The 20,327-nt window shown below is 49.9% G+C and overlaps 1 protein-coding gene across 1 annotated transcript in view; it reads right to left on the bottom strand.

The window, feature by feature from the left end:
- LOC130281556 (uncharacterized) overlaps positions 1 to 20,327 on the bottom strand; it is a 41,981-nt gene that overhangs the window by 6,177 nt on the left and 15,477 nt on the right. The window contains exon 2 of the mRNA XM_056528891.1: positions 21 to 303. Coding sequence (XP_056384866.1) covers positions 21 to 92 — 72 coding nt within the window. The 5' untranslated portion in view covers positions 93 to 303. The remainder of the gene's footprint in view (positions 1 to 20; positions 304 to 20,327) is intronic.

Here is a 20,327-nt window from a genome sequence, read left to right as displayed (position 1 = left end):
TATTAAAAGTAAAAAAATACCTCTTCGACCAAAACTTGCTTTTCGCGTGTAGAAAAACGTTTCTTCCGTCCACTATTGCCAAGAGTACACATAAATTCATCATTCTCGTCTTCATCAGAATCTTCGGCACAGTGAGCACAATCTTCATCAGCTCCAGCTTCTGGGACTTTAGGGTCCGGCACTAGGTTCTCAGCTGCAACACCAACATTGTTAGATAGTTGTGCTTTTTTTTATCCTGGCACTTCAGCAGGAGATAGATGAAGCAGATCCATCTGAACTTGTCTCATCCTCTTGCGGAAACTGCTGTTTGAGAAAAATGTTGAATGCTGCTGAAATATCCTCTTTTGGCTTTCTCTGGCTTTTAAACATGTTTTTCCTTGCTTTTTGGCCGGGATTCGACCTCCCGCTCAAACAACTCAGATCACTCATGTCGGCTTGTGAAATTTTACTCGGCTGTGTTGGAATTTATACTGATTTTCCCGCCAACTGATAATTGTGGCGCAATGTGCCAAAAAAAAACGACGGAGTAAAAATGCGACACATTAATAAATTCCTCCGTTTTTGTGTGGTCGGAAAAAAATAAAATAAAATAAAATAAACCGACATCATTAGTAAATGAGGCCCAATATTTACACTTTATTACAATGTGCCTTAAACAATACAATGATAATATTTGTATTCACTTGTGTAAAAAGGAATAAACAGTATATATTACTCTGAATATAGTGACCCCCCGACCTACGAGGCCATCGCATGTTGAAGGCAGCATCAACATACGATGCTTTTGTATGTCAGGGCCATCGCATAAATGGCTATCCGGCAGCGCAGACTGCTTCAGCTGCCACCGGATAGCCGTTTAAGGTACCCCATGTGCTGCGGTGATGATCACTTACCTGTCCCCGGCACTCTGGACCATCCTCTTCAGGATCCCATACATGGCCGTCGCTCTCCTTCGTCGTCATCACGTCGCCGCGCAGGCTGTTCCATCATCCAATAGGATCGGCGTGCGCAGTGACGTGATGATGTCGATGAATAGCAGCGATCCGGGGCAGCAGTGACGGTCCGGAGCGGCGGGGACACCACAGGGACGCGGCGACATCCAGGGCAGCGGTGACGGTCCGGAGCGGCGGGGAAAGGTGAGCATAACATCCCATACTTATCATTGCACAGATCCCTCAACATACGATGGTTTCAACTAACGATGGTTCATTTGAAACGGATTACCATCGTATGTTGAGGGATCACTGTATATTTTTAGAGTAATGCTCCACAGTTCTGGTACATTTAGAGTTCTCAGTAAAGGATCACAGCTATAAGCTGGGCACATAAGCTGCAGCAATAAACAATAATCTGCAGCCATCTTGCGGCCAGTCAGTGTGTGTTGCACAGAAAAGCTTTTTTACAGCAGAGATTCACCTCAAACCCAAATCCAGCCTAGAAGCACTGATAGGGAAGAGAGTGAGATTGAGAGAGAAAGTGCAATTTTGGGTGTAGTACACAGCGACTGTGTGCTGCAGCGCTGGTGTGTACAACAACTGAAAAGCTAATAGTAGCCAGCCAGTTAGGGTGAGCAGAGCACTAAAAGCATATTGTCCTCTATTGTCCTCTAAGTGTAACCTGTGCGTACATCTAAATGGTGTACCATTTTGTTCCTGTTAAACTCTTAAGGGCCTAGATACTGTAAAAGGCCAGGCAAAGTACACACCTGCTGGTGTTGTAGACAAATACTGTTTTAAGCATACTGGAGAACAATGTCCTCCATCAATGAGCACTGTGAACAAGACAAAAAAGAAATTCAAAAATAATAGAATTTCCTCTGTAGAATACAGCTGCTAATAGGTACTGAAAGAGTAAAGATTTTTCAATCGAAGTAATCTACAAATCTGTTTAACTTTCTGGCACCAGTTCATTTAAAAAAAAGTTTTCCACCGGAGTACCCCTTTAAGGGCCTAGATACTTTGAAAGGCCAGCCAAAAGCACACACCTGCTGGTGTTGTAGACAAATACTGTTTTAAGCTTACTGGAGCACATTGTCCTCCCCTCATAAGTGCATACCACATACATACATTTAAGAGGTGTACAATTTTGCTCCTATTAAAGTCTTAAGGGCCTAGATACTGTGAAAGGCAAGCCAAAAGTACACACCTGCTGGTGTTGTAGACAAATACTGTTTTAAGCGTACTGGAGCACATTGTCCTCCCCTCATAAGTGCAGACCACATACGTACATTTAAGTGGTGTACTATTTTGTTCCTATTAAAGTCTTAAGGGCCTAGATACTGTGAAAGGCCAGGCAACAGTACACACCTGCTGGTGTTGAAGACAAACACTGTTTTAAGCATACTGGAGCACATTGTCCTCCCCTCATAAGTGTATACCACATACGTACATCTTAGTGGTGTACTATTTTGTTCCTGTTAAAGTCTTAAAGGCCTAGATACTGTGAAAGGCCAGGCAAAAGTACACACCTGCTGATGTTGTAGACAAATACAGTTTTAAGCGTACTGGAGCGCATTGTCCTCACCTCATAAGTGCATACCACATACGTACATCTAAGTGGTGTACCATTTTGTTCCTGTTAAAGTCTTAAGGGCCTAGATACTGTGAAAGGCCAGGCAAAAGTAAACACCTGCTGGTGTTGTAGATAAATACTGTTTTAAGCGTAGTGGAGCGTATTGTACTCCCCTCTTATACGCAATAAGTATGTCAAGCAGAGAAGTGCCAGGACGTGAACAGAAGAGTGGCAGAGGCCTAAATCCTTCATGCAGAGGTCTCAGCAGACATGGGGCGAGTGGCAGCAGGAGTCACAGTGAGAGGCCTGAGCTGCCAGTATCAGCTAGCGGTCGTGTCTCGACCAGCAACCCATCTGCCGTCATCAATTGGTTAACACGGTCATCCACTTCATCACAAGTGACATCTGACAACCCCAGTCAACAGTTGGTGGGTTTCTCAGACACAACCCTCAGTTGGCATAACCTGGGAGCAGTCCCTGTCCTCCCATTCTCTCTGTCCTATGCTGTTCCCTTCGCCTCAGAAGTATCTTATGCTGTGGGTTCAGCTCCACTATTTAGTGAGGACGATCTAGAGGTCAGTTAGCAGCTACTGCCCAGCCAAGAAGTGGAGGAGACATCCACTGCTTCCTCTGCTAGGCAGGCCAGTAGTATATATGATATGGGTATTTTATATATTTATATATAATGGGGATCACGGGACTGTGCCCCCTCACCACAGAGGAGAGATCCTCCATACTACACCACACAGGACAGATACTCTATACTACACCACTCAGGAGAGATCCTCTATACTACACCACACAGGACAGATCCTCTATTATACACCACACAGGACACATCCTCTATACTACACCAATCAGGAGAGATCCTCTATACTACACTACACAGGACAGATCCTCTATACTACACCACACAGGACACATCCTCTATACTACACCACTCAGGAGAGATCCTCCATACTACACCACACAGGACAGATACTCTATACTACACCACTCAGGAGAGATCCTCTATACTACACCACACAGGACAGATCCTCTATTATACACCACACAGGACACATCCTCTATACTACACCAATCAGGAGAGATCCTCTATACTACACTACACAGGACAGATCCTCTATACTACACCACACAGGACACATCCTCTATACTACACCACTCAGGAGAGATCCTCTATACTACACCACACAGGACACATCCTCTATACTACACCACACAGGAGAGATCCTCTATACTACACCACACAGGAGAGATCCTCTATACTACACCACACAGGACAGATCCTCTATACTACACCACACAGGAGAGATCCCCTATACTACACCACACAGGACTGATCCTCTATACTACACCACACAGGACAGATCCTCTATACTACACCACACAGGAGAGATCCTCTATACTACACCACACAGGAGAGATCCTCTATACTACACCACACAGGACAGATCCTCTATACTACACCACACAGGAGAGATCCTCTATACTACACCACACGGGAGAGATCCTCTATACTGCACCACACAGGAGAGATCCTCTATACTGCAACACACAGGAGAGATCCTCTATACTGCACCACACAGGAGAGATCCTCTATACTACACCACACGGGAGAGATCCTCTATACTGCACCACACAGGAGAGATCCTCTATACTACACCACACAGGAGAGATCCTCTATACTACACTACACAGGACACATCCTCTATACTACACTACACAGGACACATCCTCTATACTACACCACACAGGACAGATCCTCTATACTACACCACACAGGAGAGATCCTCTATACTACACCACACAGGAGAGATCCTCTATACTACACCACACAGGACAGATCCTCTATACTACACCACACAGGAGAGATCCTCTATACTACACCACACAGGACAGATCCTCTATACTACACCACACAGGACAGATCCTCTATACTACACCACACAGGAGAGACCCTCTATACTACACCACATGGGACAGATCCTGTTTAATACACCACACAGGACATATCCTCTATACTACACCACACAGGAGAGATCCTCTATACTACACCACACAGGACAGACCTTCTATACTACACCACACAGGAGAGATCCTCTATACTACACCACACAGGACAGATCCTTTATACTACACCACACAGGAGAGATCCTCTATACTACACCACACAGGACACATCCTCTATACTACACTACACAGAAGAGATCCTCTATACTACACCACACAGGAGAGATTCTCTATACTACACTACACAGAAGAGATCCTCTATACTACACCACACAGGAGAGATTCTCTATACTACACCACACAGGAGAGATCCTCTATACTACACCACACAGGACAAATCCTCTATACTACACCACACAGGAGAGATCCTCTATACTACACCACACAGGAGAGATCCTCTATACTACATCACACAGGAGAGATCCTCTATACTACACCACACAGGAGAGATCCTCTATACTACACCACACAGGAGAGATCCTCTATACTACACCACACAGGAGATTTCCTCTATACTACACCACACAGGACAGATCCTCTATACTGCACCACACAGGACAGATCCTCTATACTACACCACACAGGACAGATCCTCTATACTGCACCACACAGGACACATCCTCTATACTACACCACACAGGAGAGATCCTCTAAACTACACCACACAGGACAAATCCTCTATACTACACCACACAGGAGAGATCCTCTATACTACACCACACAGGAGAGATCCTCTATACTACACCACACAGGACAGATCCTCTATACTACACCACACAGGACAGATCCTCTATACTATACCACACAGGACAGATCCTCTATACTACACCACACAGGACATATTGTTACGCCGAGCGCTCCGGGTTCCCGCTCCTCCCCGGAGCGCTCGCTTCACCTCCTCCGCTGCAGCGCCCCGGTCACGTCCTCTGACCCGGGGCGCTGCGATCCTGCTGCTAGCCGGGATGCGATTCGCGATGCGGGTAGCGCCCGCTCGCGATGCGCACCCCGGCTCCCCTACCTGACTCGCTCCCCGTCTGTTCTGTCCCGGCGCGCGCGGCCCCGCTCCCTAGGGCGCGCGCGCGCCGGGTCTCTGCGATTTAAAGGGCCACTGCGCCGCTGATTGGCGCAGTGGTTCCAATTAGAGTTATCACCTGTGCACTCCCTATATTACCTCACTTCCCTTGCACTCCCTTGCCGGATCTTGTTGCCTTAGTGCCAGTGAAAGCGTTCCTTGTGTGTCCCTTGCCAGTGTTTCCAGACCTTCTGCCGTTGCCCCTGACTACGATCCTTGCTGCCTGCCCCGACCTTCTGCTACGTCCGACCTTGCTTCTGCCTACTCCCTTGTACCGCGCCTATCTTCAGCAGCCAGAGAGGTGAGCCGTTGCTAGTGGATACGACCTGGTCACTACCGCCGCAGCAAGACCATCCCGCTTTGCGGCGGGCTCTGGTGAAAACCAGTAGTGGCTTAGAACCGGTCCACTAGCACGGTCCACGCCAATCCCTCTCTGGCACAGAGGGTCCACTACCTGCCAGCCGGCATCGTGACAGTAGATCCGGCCATGGATCCCGCTGAAGTTCCTCTGCCAGTTGTCGCTGACCTCACCACGGTGGTCGCCCAGCAGTCACAACAGATTGCGCAACAAGGCCAACAGCTGTCTCAACTGACCGTTATGCTACAACAGTTGCTACCACAGCTTCAGCAGTCATCTCCTCCGCCAGCTCCTGCACCTCCTCCGCAGCGAGTGGCCGCTCCTGGGATACGCTTATCCTTGCCGGATAAGTTTGATGGGGACTCTAAGTTTTGCCGTGGCTTCCTTTCCCAATGTTCCCTGCATCTGGAGATGATGTCGGACCTGTTTCCCACTGAAAGGTCTAAGGTGGCTTTCGTAGTCAGTCTTCTGTCCGGAAAAGCCCTGTCATGGGCCACACCGCTCTGGGACCGCAATGACCCCGTCACTGCCTCTGTACACTCCTTCTTCTCGGAAATCCGAAGTGTCTTTGAGGAACCTGCCCGAGCCTCTTCTGCTGAGACTGCCCTGTTGAACCTGGTCCAGGGTAATTCTTCCGTTGGCGAGTATGCCGTACAATTCCGTACACTTGCTTCAGAATTGTCCTGGAATAATGAGGCCCTCTGCGCGACCTTCAAAAAAGGCCTATCCAGCAACATTAAAGATGTTCTGGCCGCACGAGAAATCCCTGCTAATCTACATGAACTTATTCACCTAGCCACTCGCATTGACATGCGTTTTTCTGAAAGGCGTCAGGAACTCCGCCAAGATATGGACTCTGTTCGCACGAGGCGTTTCGTCTCCTCGGCTCCTCTCTCCTCTGGTCCCCTGCAATCTGTTCCTGTGCCTCCCGCCGTGGAGGCTATGCAGGTCGACCGGTCTCGCCTGACACCTCAAGAGAGGACACGACGCCGTATGGAGAACCTCTGCCTGTACTGTGCTAGTACCGAACACTTCCTGAGGGATTGTCCTATCCGTCCTCCCCGCCTGGAAAGACGTACGCTGACTCCGCACAAAGGTGAGACAGTCCTTGATGTCTACTCTGCTTCTCCACGTCTTACTGTGCCTGTGCGGATGTCTGCTTCTGCCTTCTCCTTCTCTACAGTGGCCTTCTTGGACTCTGGTTCTGCAGGAAATTTTATTTTGGCCTCTCTCGTCAACAGGTTCAACATCCCAGTGACCAGTCTCGCCAGACCCCTCTACATCAATTGTGTAAATAATGAAAGATTGGACTGTACCATACGTTTCCGCACGGAGCCCCTTCTTATGAGTATCGGATCTCATCATGAGAGGATTGAACTTTTGGTCCTCCCCAATTGCACCTCGGAGATTCTCCTTGGACTTCCCTGGCTTCAACTTCATTCCCCAACCCTGGATTGGTCCACTGGGGAGATCAAGAGTTGGGGGTCCTCTTGTTCCAAGAACTGTCTAAAACCGGTTCCCAGTAACCCTTGCCGTAACTCTGTGGTTCCTCCAGTAACCGGTCTCCCTAAGGCCTATATGGACTTCGCGGATGTTTTCTGCAAGAAACAAGCTGAGACTCTACCTCCTCACAGGCCTTATGATTGCCCTATCGACCTCCTCCCGGGTACTACTCCACCCCGGGGCAGAATTTATCCTCTCTCTGCCCCAGAGACTCTTGCCATGTCCGAATACGTCCAGGAGAATCTAAAAAGGGGCTTTATCCGTAAATCCTCCTCTCCTGCCGGAGCCGGATTTTTCTTTGTCTCCAAAAAAGATGGCTCCCTACGTCCTTGCATTGACTACCGCGGTCTTAATAAAATCACGGTTAAGAACCGCTACCCCTTACCCCTCATCTCTGAACTCTTTGATCGCCTCCAAGGTGCCCACATCTTCACTAAATTGGACTTAAGAGGCGCCTATAACCTCATCCGCATCAGAGAGGGGGACGAGTGGAAAACGGCATTTAACACCAGAGATGGACACTTTGAGTATCTGGTCATGCCCTTTGGACTGTGCAATGCCCCTGCCGTCTTCCAAGACTTTGTCAATGAAATTTTTCGTGATCTATTATACTCCTGTGTTGTGGTATATCTGGACGATATTCTAATTTTTTCTGCCAATCTAGAGGAACACCGCCGGCATGTCCGTATGGTTCTTCAGAGACTTCGTGACAACCAACTCTATGCCAAAATTGAGAAATGTCTGTTTGAATGCCAATCTCTTCCTTTTCTAGGATATTTGGTTTCTGGCCAGGGACTACAGATGGATCCAGACAAACTCTCTGCCGTCTTAAATTGGCCACGCCCCTCCGGACTCCGTGCTATCCAACGCTTTTTGGGGTTCGCCAATTATTACAGGCAATTTATTCCACATTTTTCTACCATTGTGGCTCCTATCGTGGCTTTAACCAAGAAAAATGCTGATCCCAAGTCCTGGCCTCCTCAAGCAGAAGACTCCTTTAAACAACTCAAGTCTGCCTTTTCTTCGGCTCCCGTGCTCTCCAGACCTGACCCTTCCAAACCCTTCCTATTGGAGGTTGATGCCTCCTCAGTAGGAGCTGGAGCTGTTCTTCTACAAAAAAATCCTTCCGGGCATGCTGTCACTTGTGGTTTTTTCTCTAGGACCTTCTCTCCAGCGGAGAGGAACTACTCCATCGGGGATCGAGAGCTTCTAGCCATTAAATTAGCACTTGAGGAATGGAGGCATCTGCTGGAGGGATCAAGATTTCCTGTTATTATTTACACCGACCACAAGAACCTCTCCTACCTCCAGTCGGCCCAACGGCTGAATCCTCGCCAGGCCCGGTGGTCTCTGTTCTTTGCCCGATTTAATTTTGAGATTCACTTTCGTCCTGCCGATAAGAACATTAGAGCTGATGCTCTCTCTCGTTCCTCGGATGCCTCAGAAGTTGATCTCCCTCCGCAACACATCATTCCACCTGACTGCCTGATCTCCACTTCTCCTGCCTCCATCAGACAGACTCCTCCAGGAAAGACCTTTGTTTCTCCACGCCAACGCCTCGGAATCCTCAAATGGGGTCACTCCTCCCATCTCGCAGGTCATGCGGGTATCAAGAAATCTGTGCAACTCATCTCCCGCTTCTATTGGTGGCCGACTCTGGAGACGGATGTTGGGGACTTTGTGCGAGCCTGCACTATCTGTGCCCGGGATAAGACTCCTCGCCAGAAGCCCGCTGGTTTTCTTCATCCTCTGCCTGTCCCCGAACAGCCTTGGTCTCTGATTGGTATGGATTTTATTACTGATTTACCCCCTTCCCGTGGCAACACCGTTATTTGGGTGGTCGTTGATCGATTCTCCAAAATGGCACATTTCATTCCTCTTCCTGGTCTTCCTTCTGCGCCTCAGTTGGCTAAACAATTTTTTGTACACATTTTTCGTCTTCACGGGTTGCCTACGCAGATTGTCTCGGATAGAGGGGTCCAATTCGTGTCTAAATTCTGGAGAGCTCTCTGTAAACAACTCAAGATTAAATAAAATTTTTCCTCTGCATATCATCCCCAGTCCAATGGACAAGTAGAAAGAATTAACCAGATCCTGGGTGATTATTTGCGACATTTTGTTTCCTCCCGCCAGGATGACTGGGCAGATCTCCTTCCATGGGCCGAATTCTCGTATAACTTCAGGGTCTCTGAATCTTCCTCCAAATCCCCATTTTTCGTGGTGTACGGCCGTCACCCTCTCCCCCCCCTCCCTACCCCCTTGCCCTCTGGTCTGCCCGCTGTGGATGAAATTTCTCGTGACCTTTCCATTATATGGAGAGAGACCCAAAATTCTCTCTTACAGGCTTCTTCACGCATGAAGAGGTTCGCGGATAAGAAAAGAAGAGCTCCCCCCGTTTTTTCCCCTGGAGACAAGGTATGGCTCTCCGCTAAATATGTCCGCTTCCGTGTCCCTAGCTACAAGTTGGGACCACGCTATCTTGGTCCTTTCAAAATTCTGTGTCAAATTAATCCTGTCTCTTATAAACTTCTTCTTCCTCCTTCTCTTCGTATCCCTAATGCCTTTCACGTCTCTCTTCTCAAACCACTCATCCTCAACCGTTTTTCTCCCAAATCTGTTCCTCCCACTCCTGTTTCCGGCTCCTCGGACGTCTTCTCGGTCAAGGAGATTTTGGCTGCCAAAAAGGTCAGAGGAAAAAATTTTTTTTTAGTAGACTGGGAGGGTTGTGGTCCTGAAGAGAGATCCTGGGAACCTGAGGACAACATCCTTGACAAAAGTCTGCTCCTCAGGTTCTCAGGCTCCAAGAAGAGGGGGAGACCCAAGGGGGGGGGTACTGTTACGCCGAGCGCTCCGGGTTCCCGCTCCTCCCCGGAGCGCTCGCTTCACCTCCTCCGCTGCAGCGCCCCGGTCACGTCCTCTGACCCGGGGCGCTGCGATCCTGCTGCTAGCCGGGATGCGATTCGCGATGCGGGTAGCGCCCGCTCGCGATGCGCACCCCGGCTCCCCTACCTGACTCGCTCCCCGTCTGTTCTGTCCCGGCGCGCGCGGCCCCGCTCCCTAGGGCGCGCGCGCGCCGGGTCTCTGCGATTTAAAGGGCCACTGCGCCGCTGATTGGCGCAGTGGTTCCAATTAGAGTTATCACCTGTGCACTCCCTATATTACCTCACTTCCCTTGCACTCCCTTGCCGGATCTTGTTGCCTTAGTGCCAGTGAAAGCGTTCCTTGTGTGTCCCTTGCCAGTGTTTCCAGACCTTCTGCCGTTGCCCCTGACTACGATCCTTGCTGCCTGCCCCGACCTTCTGCTACGTCCGACCTTGCTTCTGCCTACTCCCTTGTACCGCGCCTATCTTCAGCAGCCAGAGAGGTGAGCCGTTGCTAGTGGATACGACCTGGTCACTACCGCCGCAGCAAGACCATCCCGCTTTGCGGCGGGCTCTGGTGAAAACCAGTAGTGGCTTAGAACCGGTCCACTAGCACGGTCCACGCCAATCCCTCTCTGGCACAGAGGGTCCACTACCTGCCAGCCGGCATCGTGACACATATCCTCTATACTACACCACACAGGAGAGATCCTCTATATTAAACCGCACAGGACAGATTCTCTATACTACAACACACAGGAGAGATCCTCTATACTACACCACACAGGAGAGATCCTCTATACTACACCACACAGGAGAGATCCTCTATAATACACCACACAGGAGAGATCCTCTATACTACACCACACAGGACAGATCCTCTATACTATACCACACAGGACAGATCCTCTATACTACACCACACAGGACATATCCTCTATACTACACCACACAGGAGAGATCCTCTATATTAAACCGCACAGGACAGATTCTCTATACTACAACACACAGGAGAGATCCTCTATACTACACCACACAGGAGAGATCCTCTATACTACACCACACAGGAGAGATCCTCTATAATACACCACACAGGAGAGATCCTCTATACTACACCACACAGGAGAGATCCTCTATACTACACCACACAGGAGAGATCCTCTATACTACACCACACAGGACAGATCCTCTATACTACACCACACAGGACACATCCTCTATACTACACCACACAGGACAGATCCTCTATACTACACCACATGGGACAGATCCTCTTTACTACACCACACAGGACAGATCCTCTATAATACACCACACAGGAGAAATCCTCTATACTACACCACACAGGAGAGATCCTCTATACTACACCACACAGGAGAGATCCTCTATACTACACCACACAGGACAGATCCTCTATACTACACCACACAGGAGAGATCCTCTATACTACATCACACAGGACACATCCTCTATACTACATCACACGGGACAGATCCTCTACATTACACTACACAGGAGAGATCCTCTATACTACACCACACAGAAGAGATCCTCTATACTACACCACATGGGTCAGATCCTGTTTACTACACCACACAGGAGAGATCCCCTATACTACACCACACAGGAGAGATCCTCTAAACTACACCACACAGGAGAGATCCTCTATAATACACCACACAGGAGAGATCCTCTATACTACACCACACAGGAGAGATCCTCTATACTACACCACACAGGACAGATCCTCTATACTACACCACACAGGAGAGATCCTCTATACTACACCACACAGGAGAGATCCTCTATATTACACCACACAGGAGAGATCCTCTATACTACACCACACAGGAGAGATCCTCTATACTACACCACACAGGACAGATCCTCTATACTACACCACACAGGAGAGATCCTCTATAATACACCACACAGGAGAGATCCTCTATACTACACCACACAGGAGAGATCCTCTATACTACACCACACAGGACAGATCCTCTATACTACACCACATGGGACAGATCCTCTATACTACACCACATGGGACAGATCTTCTATACTACACCACACAGGACAGATCCTCTATACTACACTACACAGGACAGATCCTCTATACTACACTACACAGGAGAGATCCTCTATACTACACCACACAGGAGAGATCCTCTATACTACACCACACAGGAGAGATCCTCTATACTACATCACACGGGACAGATCCTCTATATTACACTACACGGGAGAGATCCTCTATACTACACCACACAGGAGAGATCCTCTATACTACACCACACAGGAGAGATCCTCTATACTATACCACACAGAAGAGATCCTCTATACTACACCACACAGGAGAGATCCTCTATACTACATCACACGGGACAGATCCTCTATATTACACTACACAGGAGAGATCCTCTATACTACACCACACAGGAGAGATCCTCTATACTACACCACACAGGAGAGATCCTCTATACTACACCACACAGGAGAGATCCTCTATACTATACCACACAGGAGAGATCCTCTATACTACACCACACAGGAGAGATCCTCTATACTACACCACACGGGAGAGATCCTCTATACTACACCACACAGGACAGATCCTCTATACTACACCACACAGGAGACATCCTCTATACTACACCACACAGGACAGATCCTCTATACTACACCACACAGGAGAGATCCTCTATACTACACCACACAGGACAGATCCTCTATACTACACCACACGGGAGAGATCCTCTATACTACACCACACGGGAGAGATCCTCTATACTACACCACACAGGACAGATCCTCTATACTACACCACACGGGAGAGATCCTCTATACTACACCACACAGGACACATCCTCTATACTGTTACGCCGAGCGCTCCGGGTCCCCGCTCCTCCCCGGAGCGCTCGCTTCACTCTCCCCGCGGCAGCGCTCCGGTCACGTCCTCTGACCCGGGGCGCTGCGATTCCGCTGCCAGCCGGGATGCGATTCGCGATGCGGGTTGCGCCCGCTCGCGATGCGCACCCCGGCTCCCCTACCTGACTCGCTCTCCGTCTGTTCTGTCCCGGCGCGCGCGGCCCCGCTCCCTAGGGCGCGCGCGCGCCGGGTCTCTGCGATTTAAAGGGCCACTGCGCCGCTGATTGGCGCAGTGGTTCCAATCAGTGTGTTCACCTGTGCACTTCCCTATATCACCTCACTTCCCCTGCACTCCCTTGCCGGATCTTGTTGCCTTAGTGCCAGTGAAAGCGTTCCTTGTGTGTTCCTTGCCTGTGTTTCCAGACCTTCTGCCGTTGCCCCTGACTACGATCCTTGCTGCCTGCCTCGACCTTCTGCTACGTCCGACCTTGCTTTTGCCTACTCCCTTGTACCGCGCCTATCTTCAGCAGCCAGAGAGGTGAGCCGTTGCTAGTGGATACGACCTGGTCACTACCGCCGCAGCAAGACCATCCCGCTTTGCGGCGGGCTCTGGTGAAAACCAGTAGTGGCTTAGAACCGGTCCACTAGCACGGTCCACGCCAATCCCTCTCTGGCACAGAGGATCCACTACCTGCCAGCCGGCATCGTGACAGTAGATCCGGCCATGGATCCCGCTGAAGTTCCTCTGCCAGTTGTCGCTGACCTCACCACGGTGGTCGCCCAGCAGTCACAACAGATAGCGCAACAAGGCCAACAGCTGTCTCAACTGACCGTTATGCTACAACAGTTACTACCACAGCTTCAGCAGTCATCTCCTCCGCCAGCTCATGCACCTCCTCCGCAGCGAGTGGCCGCTCCTGGGATACGCTTATCCTTGCCGGATAAATTTGATGGGGACTCTAAGTTTTGCCGTGGCTTTCTTTCCCAATGTTCCCTGCATCTGGAGATGATGTCGGACCTGTTTCCCACTGAAAGGTCTAAGGTGGCTTTCGTAGTCAGCCTTCTGTCCGGAAAAGCCCTGTCATGGGCCACACCGCTCTGGGACCGCAATGACCCCGTCACTGCCTCTGTACACTCCTTCTTCTCGGAAATCCGAAGTGTCTTTGAGGAACCTGCCCGAGCCTCTTCTGCTGAGACTGCCCTGTTGAACCTGGTCCAGGGTAATTCTTCCGTTGGCGAGTATGCCGTACAATTCCGTACTCTTGCTTCAGAATTGTCCTGGAATAATGAGGCCCTCTGCGCGACCTTCAAAAAAGGCCTATCCAGCAACATTAAAGATGTTCTGGCCGCACGAGAAATTCCTGCTAATCTACATGAACTTATTCACCTAGCCACTCGCATTGACATGCGTTTTTCCGAAAGGCGTCAGGAACTCCGCCAAGATATGGACTCTGTTCGCACGAGGCGTTTCTTCTCCTCGGCTCCTCTCTCCTCTGGTCCCCTGCAATCTGTTCCTGTGCCTCCCGCCGTGGAGGCTATGCAGGTCGACCGGTCTCGCCTGACACCTCAAGAGAGGACACGACGCCGTATGGAGAACCTCTGCCTGTACTGTGCTAGTACCGAACACTTCCTGAGAGATTGTCCTATCCGTCCTCCCCGCCTGGAAAGACGTACGCTGACTCCGCACAAAGGTGAGACAGTCCTTGATGTCTACTCTGCTTCTCCACGTCTTACTGTGCCTGTGCGGATGTCTGCCTCTGCCTTCTCCTTCTCTACAGTGGCCTTCTTGGACTCTGGATCTGCAGGAAATTTTATTTTGGCCTCTCTCGTCAACAGGTTCAACATCCCGGTGACCAGTCTCGCCAGACCCCTCTACATCAATTGTATAAATAATGAAAGATTGGACTGTACCATACGTTTCCGCACGGAGCCCCTTCTTATGAGCATCGGATCTCATCATGAGAGGATTGAACTTTTGGTCCTCCCCAATTGCACCTCGGAAATTCTCCTTGGACTTCCCTGGCTTCAACTTCATTCCCCTACCCTGGATTGGTCCACTGGGGAGATCAAGAGTTGGGGGTCCTCTTGTTCCAAGAACTGTCTTGTTCCCAGTAACCCTTGCCGTAACTCTGTGGTTCCTCCAGTAACCGGTCTCCCTAAGGCCTATATGGACTTCGCGGATGTTTTCTGCAAAAAACAAGCTGAGACTCTACCTCCTCACAGGCCTTATGATTGCCCTATCGACCTCCTCCCGGGCACTACTCCACCCCGGGGCAGAATTTATCCTCTCTCTGCCCCAGAGACTCTTGCCATGTCCGAATACGTCCAGGAGAATCTAAAGAAGGGCTTTATCCGTAAATCCTCCTCTCCTGCCGGAGCCGGATTTTTCTTTGTGTCCAAAAAAGATGGCTCCCTACGTCCTTGCATTGACTACCGCGGTCTTAATAAAATCACGGTTAAGAACCGCTACCCCTTACCCCTCATCTCTGAACTCTTTGATCGCCTCCAAGGTGCCCACATCTTCACTAAATTGGACTTAAGAGGCGCCTATAACCTCATCCGCATCAGAGAGGGGGACGAGTGGAAAACGGCATTTAACACCAGAGATGGACACTTTGAGTATCTGGTCATGCCCTTTGGACTGTGCAACGCCCCTGCCGTCTTCCAAGACTTTGTCAATGAAATTTTTCGTGATCTGTTATACTCCTGTGTTGTTGTATATCTGGACGATATCCTAATTTTTTCTGCCAATCTAGAAGAACACCGCCAGCATGTCCGTATGGTTCTTCAGAGACTTCGTGACAACCAACTCTATGCCAAAATTGAGAAATGTCTGTTTGAATGCCAATCTCTTCCTTTTCTAGGATATTTGGTCTCTGGCCAGGGACTACAGATGGATCCAGACAAACTCTCTGCCGTCTTAGATTGGCCACGCCCCTCCGGACTCCGTGCTATCCAACGCTTTTTGGGGTTCGCCAATTATTACAGGCAATTTATTCCACATTTTTCTACCATTGTGGCTCCTATCGTGGCTTTAACCAAAAAAAATGCTGATCCCAAGTCCTGGCCTCCTCAAGCAGAAGACGCCTTTAAACGACTCAAGTCTGCCTTTTCTTCGGCTCCCGTCCTCTCCAGACCTGACCCTTCCAAACCCTTCCTATTGGAGGTTGATGCCTCCTCAGTGGGAGCTGGAGCTGTTCTTCTACAAAAAAATTCTTCCGGGCATGCTGTCACTTGTGGTTTTTTCTCTAGGACCTTCTCTCCAGCGGAGAGGAACTACTCCATCGGGGATCGAGAGCTTCTAGCCATTAAATTAGCACTTGAGGAATGGAGGCATCTGCTGGAGGGATCAAGTTCTCCTGTTATTATCTACACCGACCACAAGAACCTCTCCTACCTCCAGTCTGCCCAACGGCTGAATCCTCGCCAGGCCCGGTGGTCTCTGTTCTTTGCCCGATTTAATTTTGAGATTCACTTTCGTCCTGCCGATAAGAACATTAGGGCCGATGCTCTCTCTCGTTCCTCGGATGCCTCAGAAGTTGAACTCTCTCCGCAACACATCATTCCACCTGACTGCCTGATCTCCACTTCTCCTGCCTCCATCAGGCAGACTCCTCCAGGAAAGACCTTTGTTTCTCCTCGCCAACGCCTCGGAATCCTCAAATGGGGTCACTCCTCCCATCTCGCAGGTCATGCGGGTATCAAGAAATCTGTGCAACTCATCTCCCGCTTCTATTGGTGGCCGACTCTGGAGACGGATGTTGTGGACTTTGTGCGAGCCTGCACTATCTGTGCCCGGGATAAGACTCCTCGCCAGAAGCCCGCTGGTTTTCTTCATCCTCTGCCTGTCCCCGAACAGCCTTGGTCTCTGATTGGTATGGATTTTATTACTGATTTACCCCCTTCCCGTGGCAACACTGTTATTTGGGTGGTCGTTGATCGATTCTCCAAAATGGCACATTTCATCCCTCTCCCTGGTCTTCCTTCTGCGCCTCAGTTGGCTAAACAATTTTTTGTACACATTTTTCGTCTTCACGGGTTGCCTACGCAGATTGTCTCGGATAGAGGCGTCCAATTCGTGTCTAAATTCTGGAGGGCTCTCTGTAAACAACTCAAGATTAAATTAAATTTTTCTTCTGCATATCATCCCCAGTCCAATGGACAAGTAGAAAGGATTAACCAGATCTTGGGTGATTATTTGCGACATTTTGTTTCCTCCCGCCAGGATGACTGGGCAGATCTCCTCCCATGGGCCGAATTCTCGTATAACTTCAGGGTCTCTGAGTCTTCCTCCAAATCCCCATTTTTCGTGGTGTACGGCCGTCACCCTCTTCCCCCCCTCCCTACTCCCTTGCCCTCTGGTCTGCCCGCTGTGGATGAAATTTCTCGTGACCTTTCCATCATATGGAGAGAGACCCAAAATTCTCTCTTACAGGCTTCATCACGCATGAAGAAGTTCGCGGATAAGAAAAGAAGAGCTCCCCCCTTTTTATCCCCTGGAGACAAGGTATGGCTCTCCGCTAAATATGTCCGCTTCCGTGTCCCTAGCTACAAGTTGGGACCACGCTATCTTGGTCCTTTCAAAATTTTGTGTCAAATTAATCCTGTCTCTTATAAACTTCTTCTTCCTCCCTCTCTTCGTATCCCTAATGCCTTTCACGTCTCTCTTCTCAAACCACTCATCCTCAACCGTTTTTCTCCCAAATCTGTTCCTCCCACTCCTGTTTCCGGCTCCTCGGACATCTTCTCGGTCAAAGAAATTTTAGCTGCCAAAAAGGTCAGAGGGAAAAATTTTTTTTTAGTGGACTGGGAGGGTTGTGGTCCTGAAGAGAGATCCTGGGAACCTGAGGACAACATCCTAGACAAAAGTCTGCTCCTCAGGTTCTCAGGCTCTAAGAAGAGGGGGAGACCCAAGGGGGGGGGTACTGTTACGCCGAGCGCTCCGGGTCCCCGCTCCTCCCCGGAGCGCTCGCTTCACTCTCCCCGCGGCAGCGCTCCGGTCACGTCCTCTGACCCGGGGCGCTGCGATTCCGCTGCCAGCCGGGATGCGATTCGCGATGCGGGTTGCGCCCGCTCGCGATGCGCACCCCGGCTCCCCTACCTGACTCGCTCTCCGTCTGTTCTGTCCCGGCGCGCGCGGCCCCGCTCCCTAGGGCGCGCGCGCGCCGGGTCTCTGCGATTTAAAGGGCCACTGCGCCGCTGATTGGCGCAGTGGTTCCAATCAGTGTGTTCACCTGTGCACTTCCCTATATCACCTCACTTCCCCTGCACTCCCTTGCCGGATCTTGTTGCCTTAGTGCCAGTGAAAGCGTTCCTTGTGTGTTCCTTGCCTGTGTTTCCAGACCTTCTGCCGTTGCCCCTGACTACGATCCTTGCTGCCTGCCTCGACCTTCTGCTACGTCCGACCTTGCTTTTGCCTACTCCCTTGTACCGCGCCTATCTTCAGCAGCCAGAGAGGTGAGCCGTTGCTAGTGGATACGACCTGGTCACTACCGCCGCAGCAAGACCATCCCGCTTTGCGGCGGGCTCTGGTGAAAACCAGTAGTGGCTTAGAACCGGTCCACTAGCACGGTCCACGCCAATCCCTCTCTGGCACAGAGGATCCACTACCTGCCAGCCGGCATCGTGACATATACTACACCACACAGGAGAGATCCTCTATACTACACCACACAGGAGAGATCCTCTATACTACACCACACAGGAGAGATCCTCTATACTACACCACACAGGACACATCCTCTATACTACACCACACGGGAGAGATCCTCTATACTACACCAAACAGGACAGATCCCTCTATACTACACCACACAGGAGAGATCCTCTATAATACACCACACAGGAGAGATCCTCTATACTACACCACACAGGAGAGATCCTCTATACTACACCACACAGGACAGATCCTCTATACTACACCACACAGGAGAGATCCTCTATACTACACCACACAGGAGAGATCCTCTATACTACACCACACAGGACAGATCCTCTATACTACATCACACAGAAGAGATCCCCTATACTACACCACACAGGACAGATCCTCTATACTACACCACACAGGAGAGATCCTCTATACTACACCACACAGGAGAGATCCCTCTATACTACACCATACAGGACAGATCCTCTATACTACACCACGCAGGAGAGATCCTCTATACTACACCACACAGGAGAGATCCTCTATACTACACCACACAGAAGAGATCCTCTATACTACACCACACAGGAGAGATCCTCTATACTACACCACACAGGAGAGATCCTCTATACTACACCACACACGACACATCCTCTATACTGCACCACACAGGACAGATTCTCTATACTACACCACACAGGAGAGATCCTCTATACTACACCACACAGGGAACATCCTCTATACTACACCACACAAGAGAGATCCTCTATACTACACCACACAGAAGAGATCCTCTATACTACACCACACAGGACAGATCCTCTATACTACACCACACAGGACAGATCCTCTATACTACACCACACAGGAGAGATTCTCTATACTACACCACACAGGAGAGATCCTCTATACTACACCACACAGGAGAGATCCTCTATACTACACCACACAGGACAGATCCTCTATACTACACCACACAGGACAGATCCTCTATACTACACCACACAGGACAGATCCTCTATACTACACCACACAGGAGAGATCCTCTATACTACACCACACAGGAGAGATCCTCTATACTACACCACACAGGACAGATCCTCTATACTACACCACACAGGACAGATCCTCTATACTACATCACACAGAAGAGATCCCCTATACTACACCACACAGGACAGATCCTCTATACTACACCACACAGGAGAGATCCTCTATACTACACCACACAGGAGAGATCCCTCTATACTACACCATACAGGACAGATCCTCTATACTACACCACGCAGGAGAGATCCTCTATACTACACCACACAGGAGAGATCCTCTATACTACACCACACAGAAGAGATCCTCTATACTACACCACACAGGACAGATCCTCTATACTACACCACGCAGGAGATATCCTCTATACTACACCACACAGGAGAGATCCTCTATACTACACCACACACGACACATCCTCTATACTGCACCACACAGGACAGA

The sequence above is a fragment of the Hyla sarda genome, chromosome 7 (assembly GCF_029499605.1).
Source record: "Hyla sarda isolate aHylSar1 chromosome 7, aHylSar1.hap1, whole genome shotgun sequence".
In the NCBI taxonomy this organism is placed as follows: domain Eukaryota; kingdom Metazoa; phylum Chordata; class Amphibia; order Anura; family Hylidae; genus Hyla; species Hyla sarda.
The sequence above is the reverse complement of the archived record's forward strand: the minus strand, read 5'-3'. Positions and strand labels throughout refer to the sequence as shown.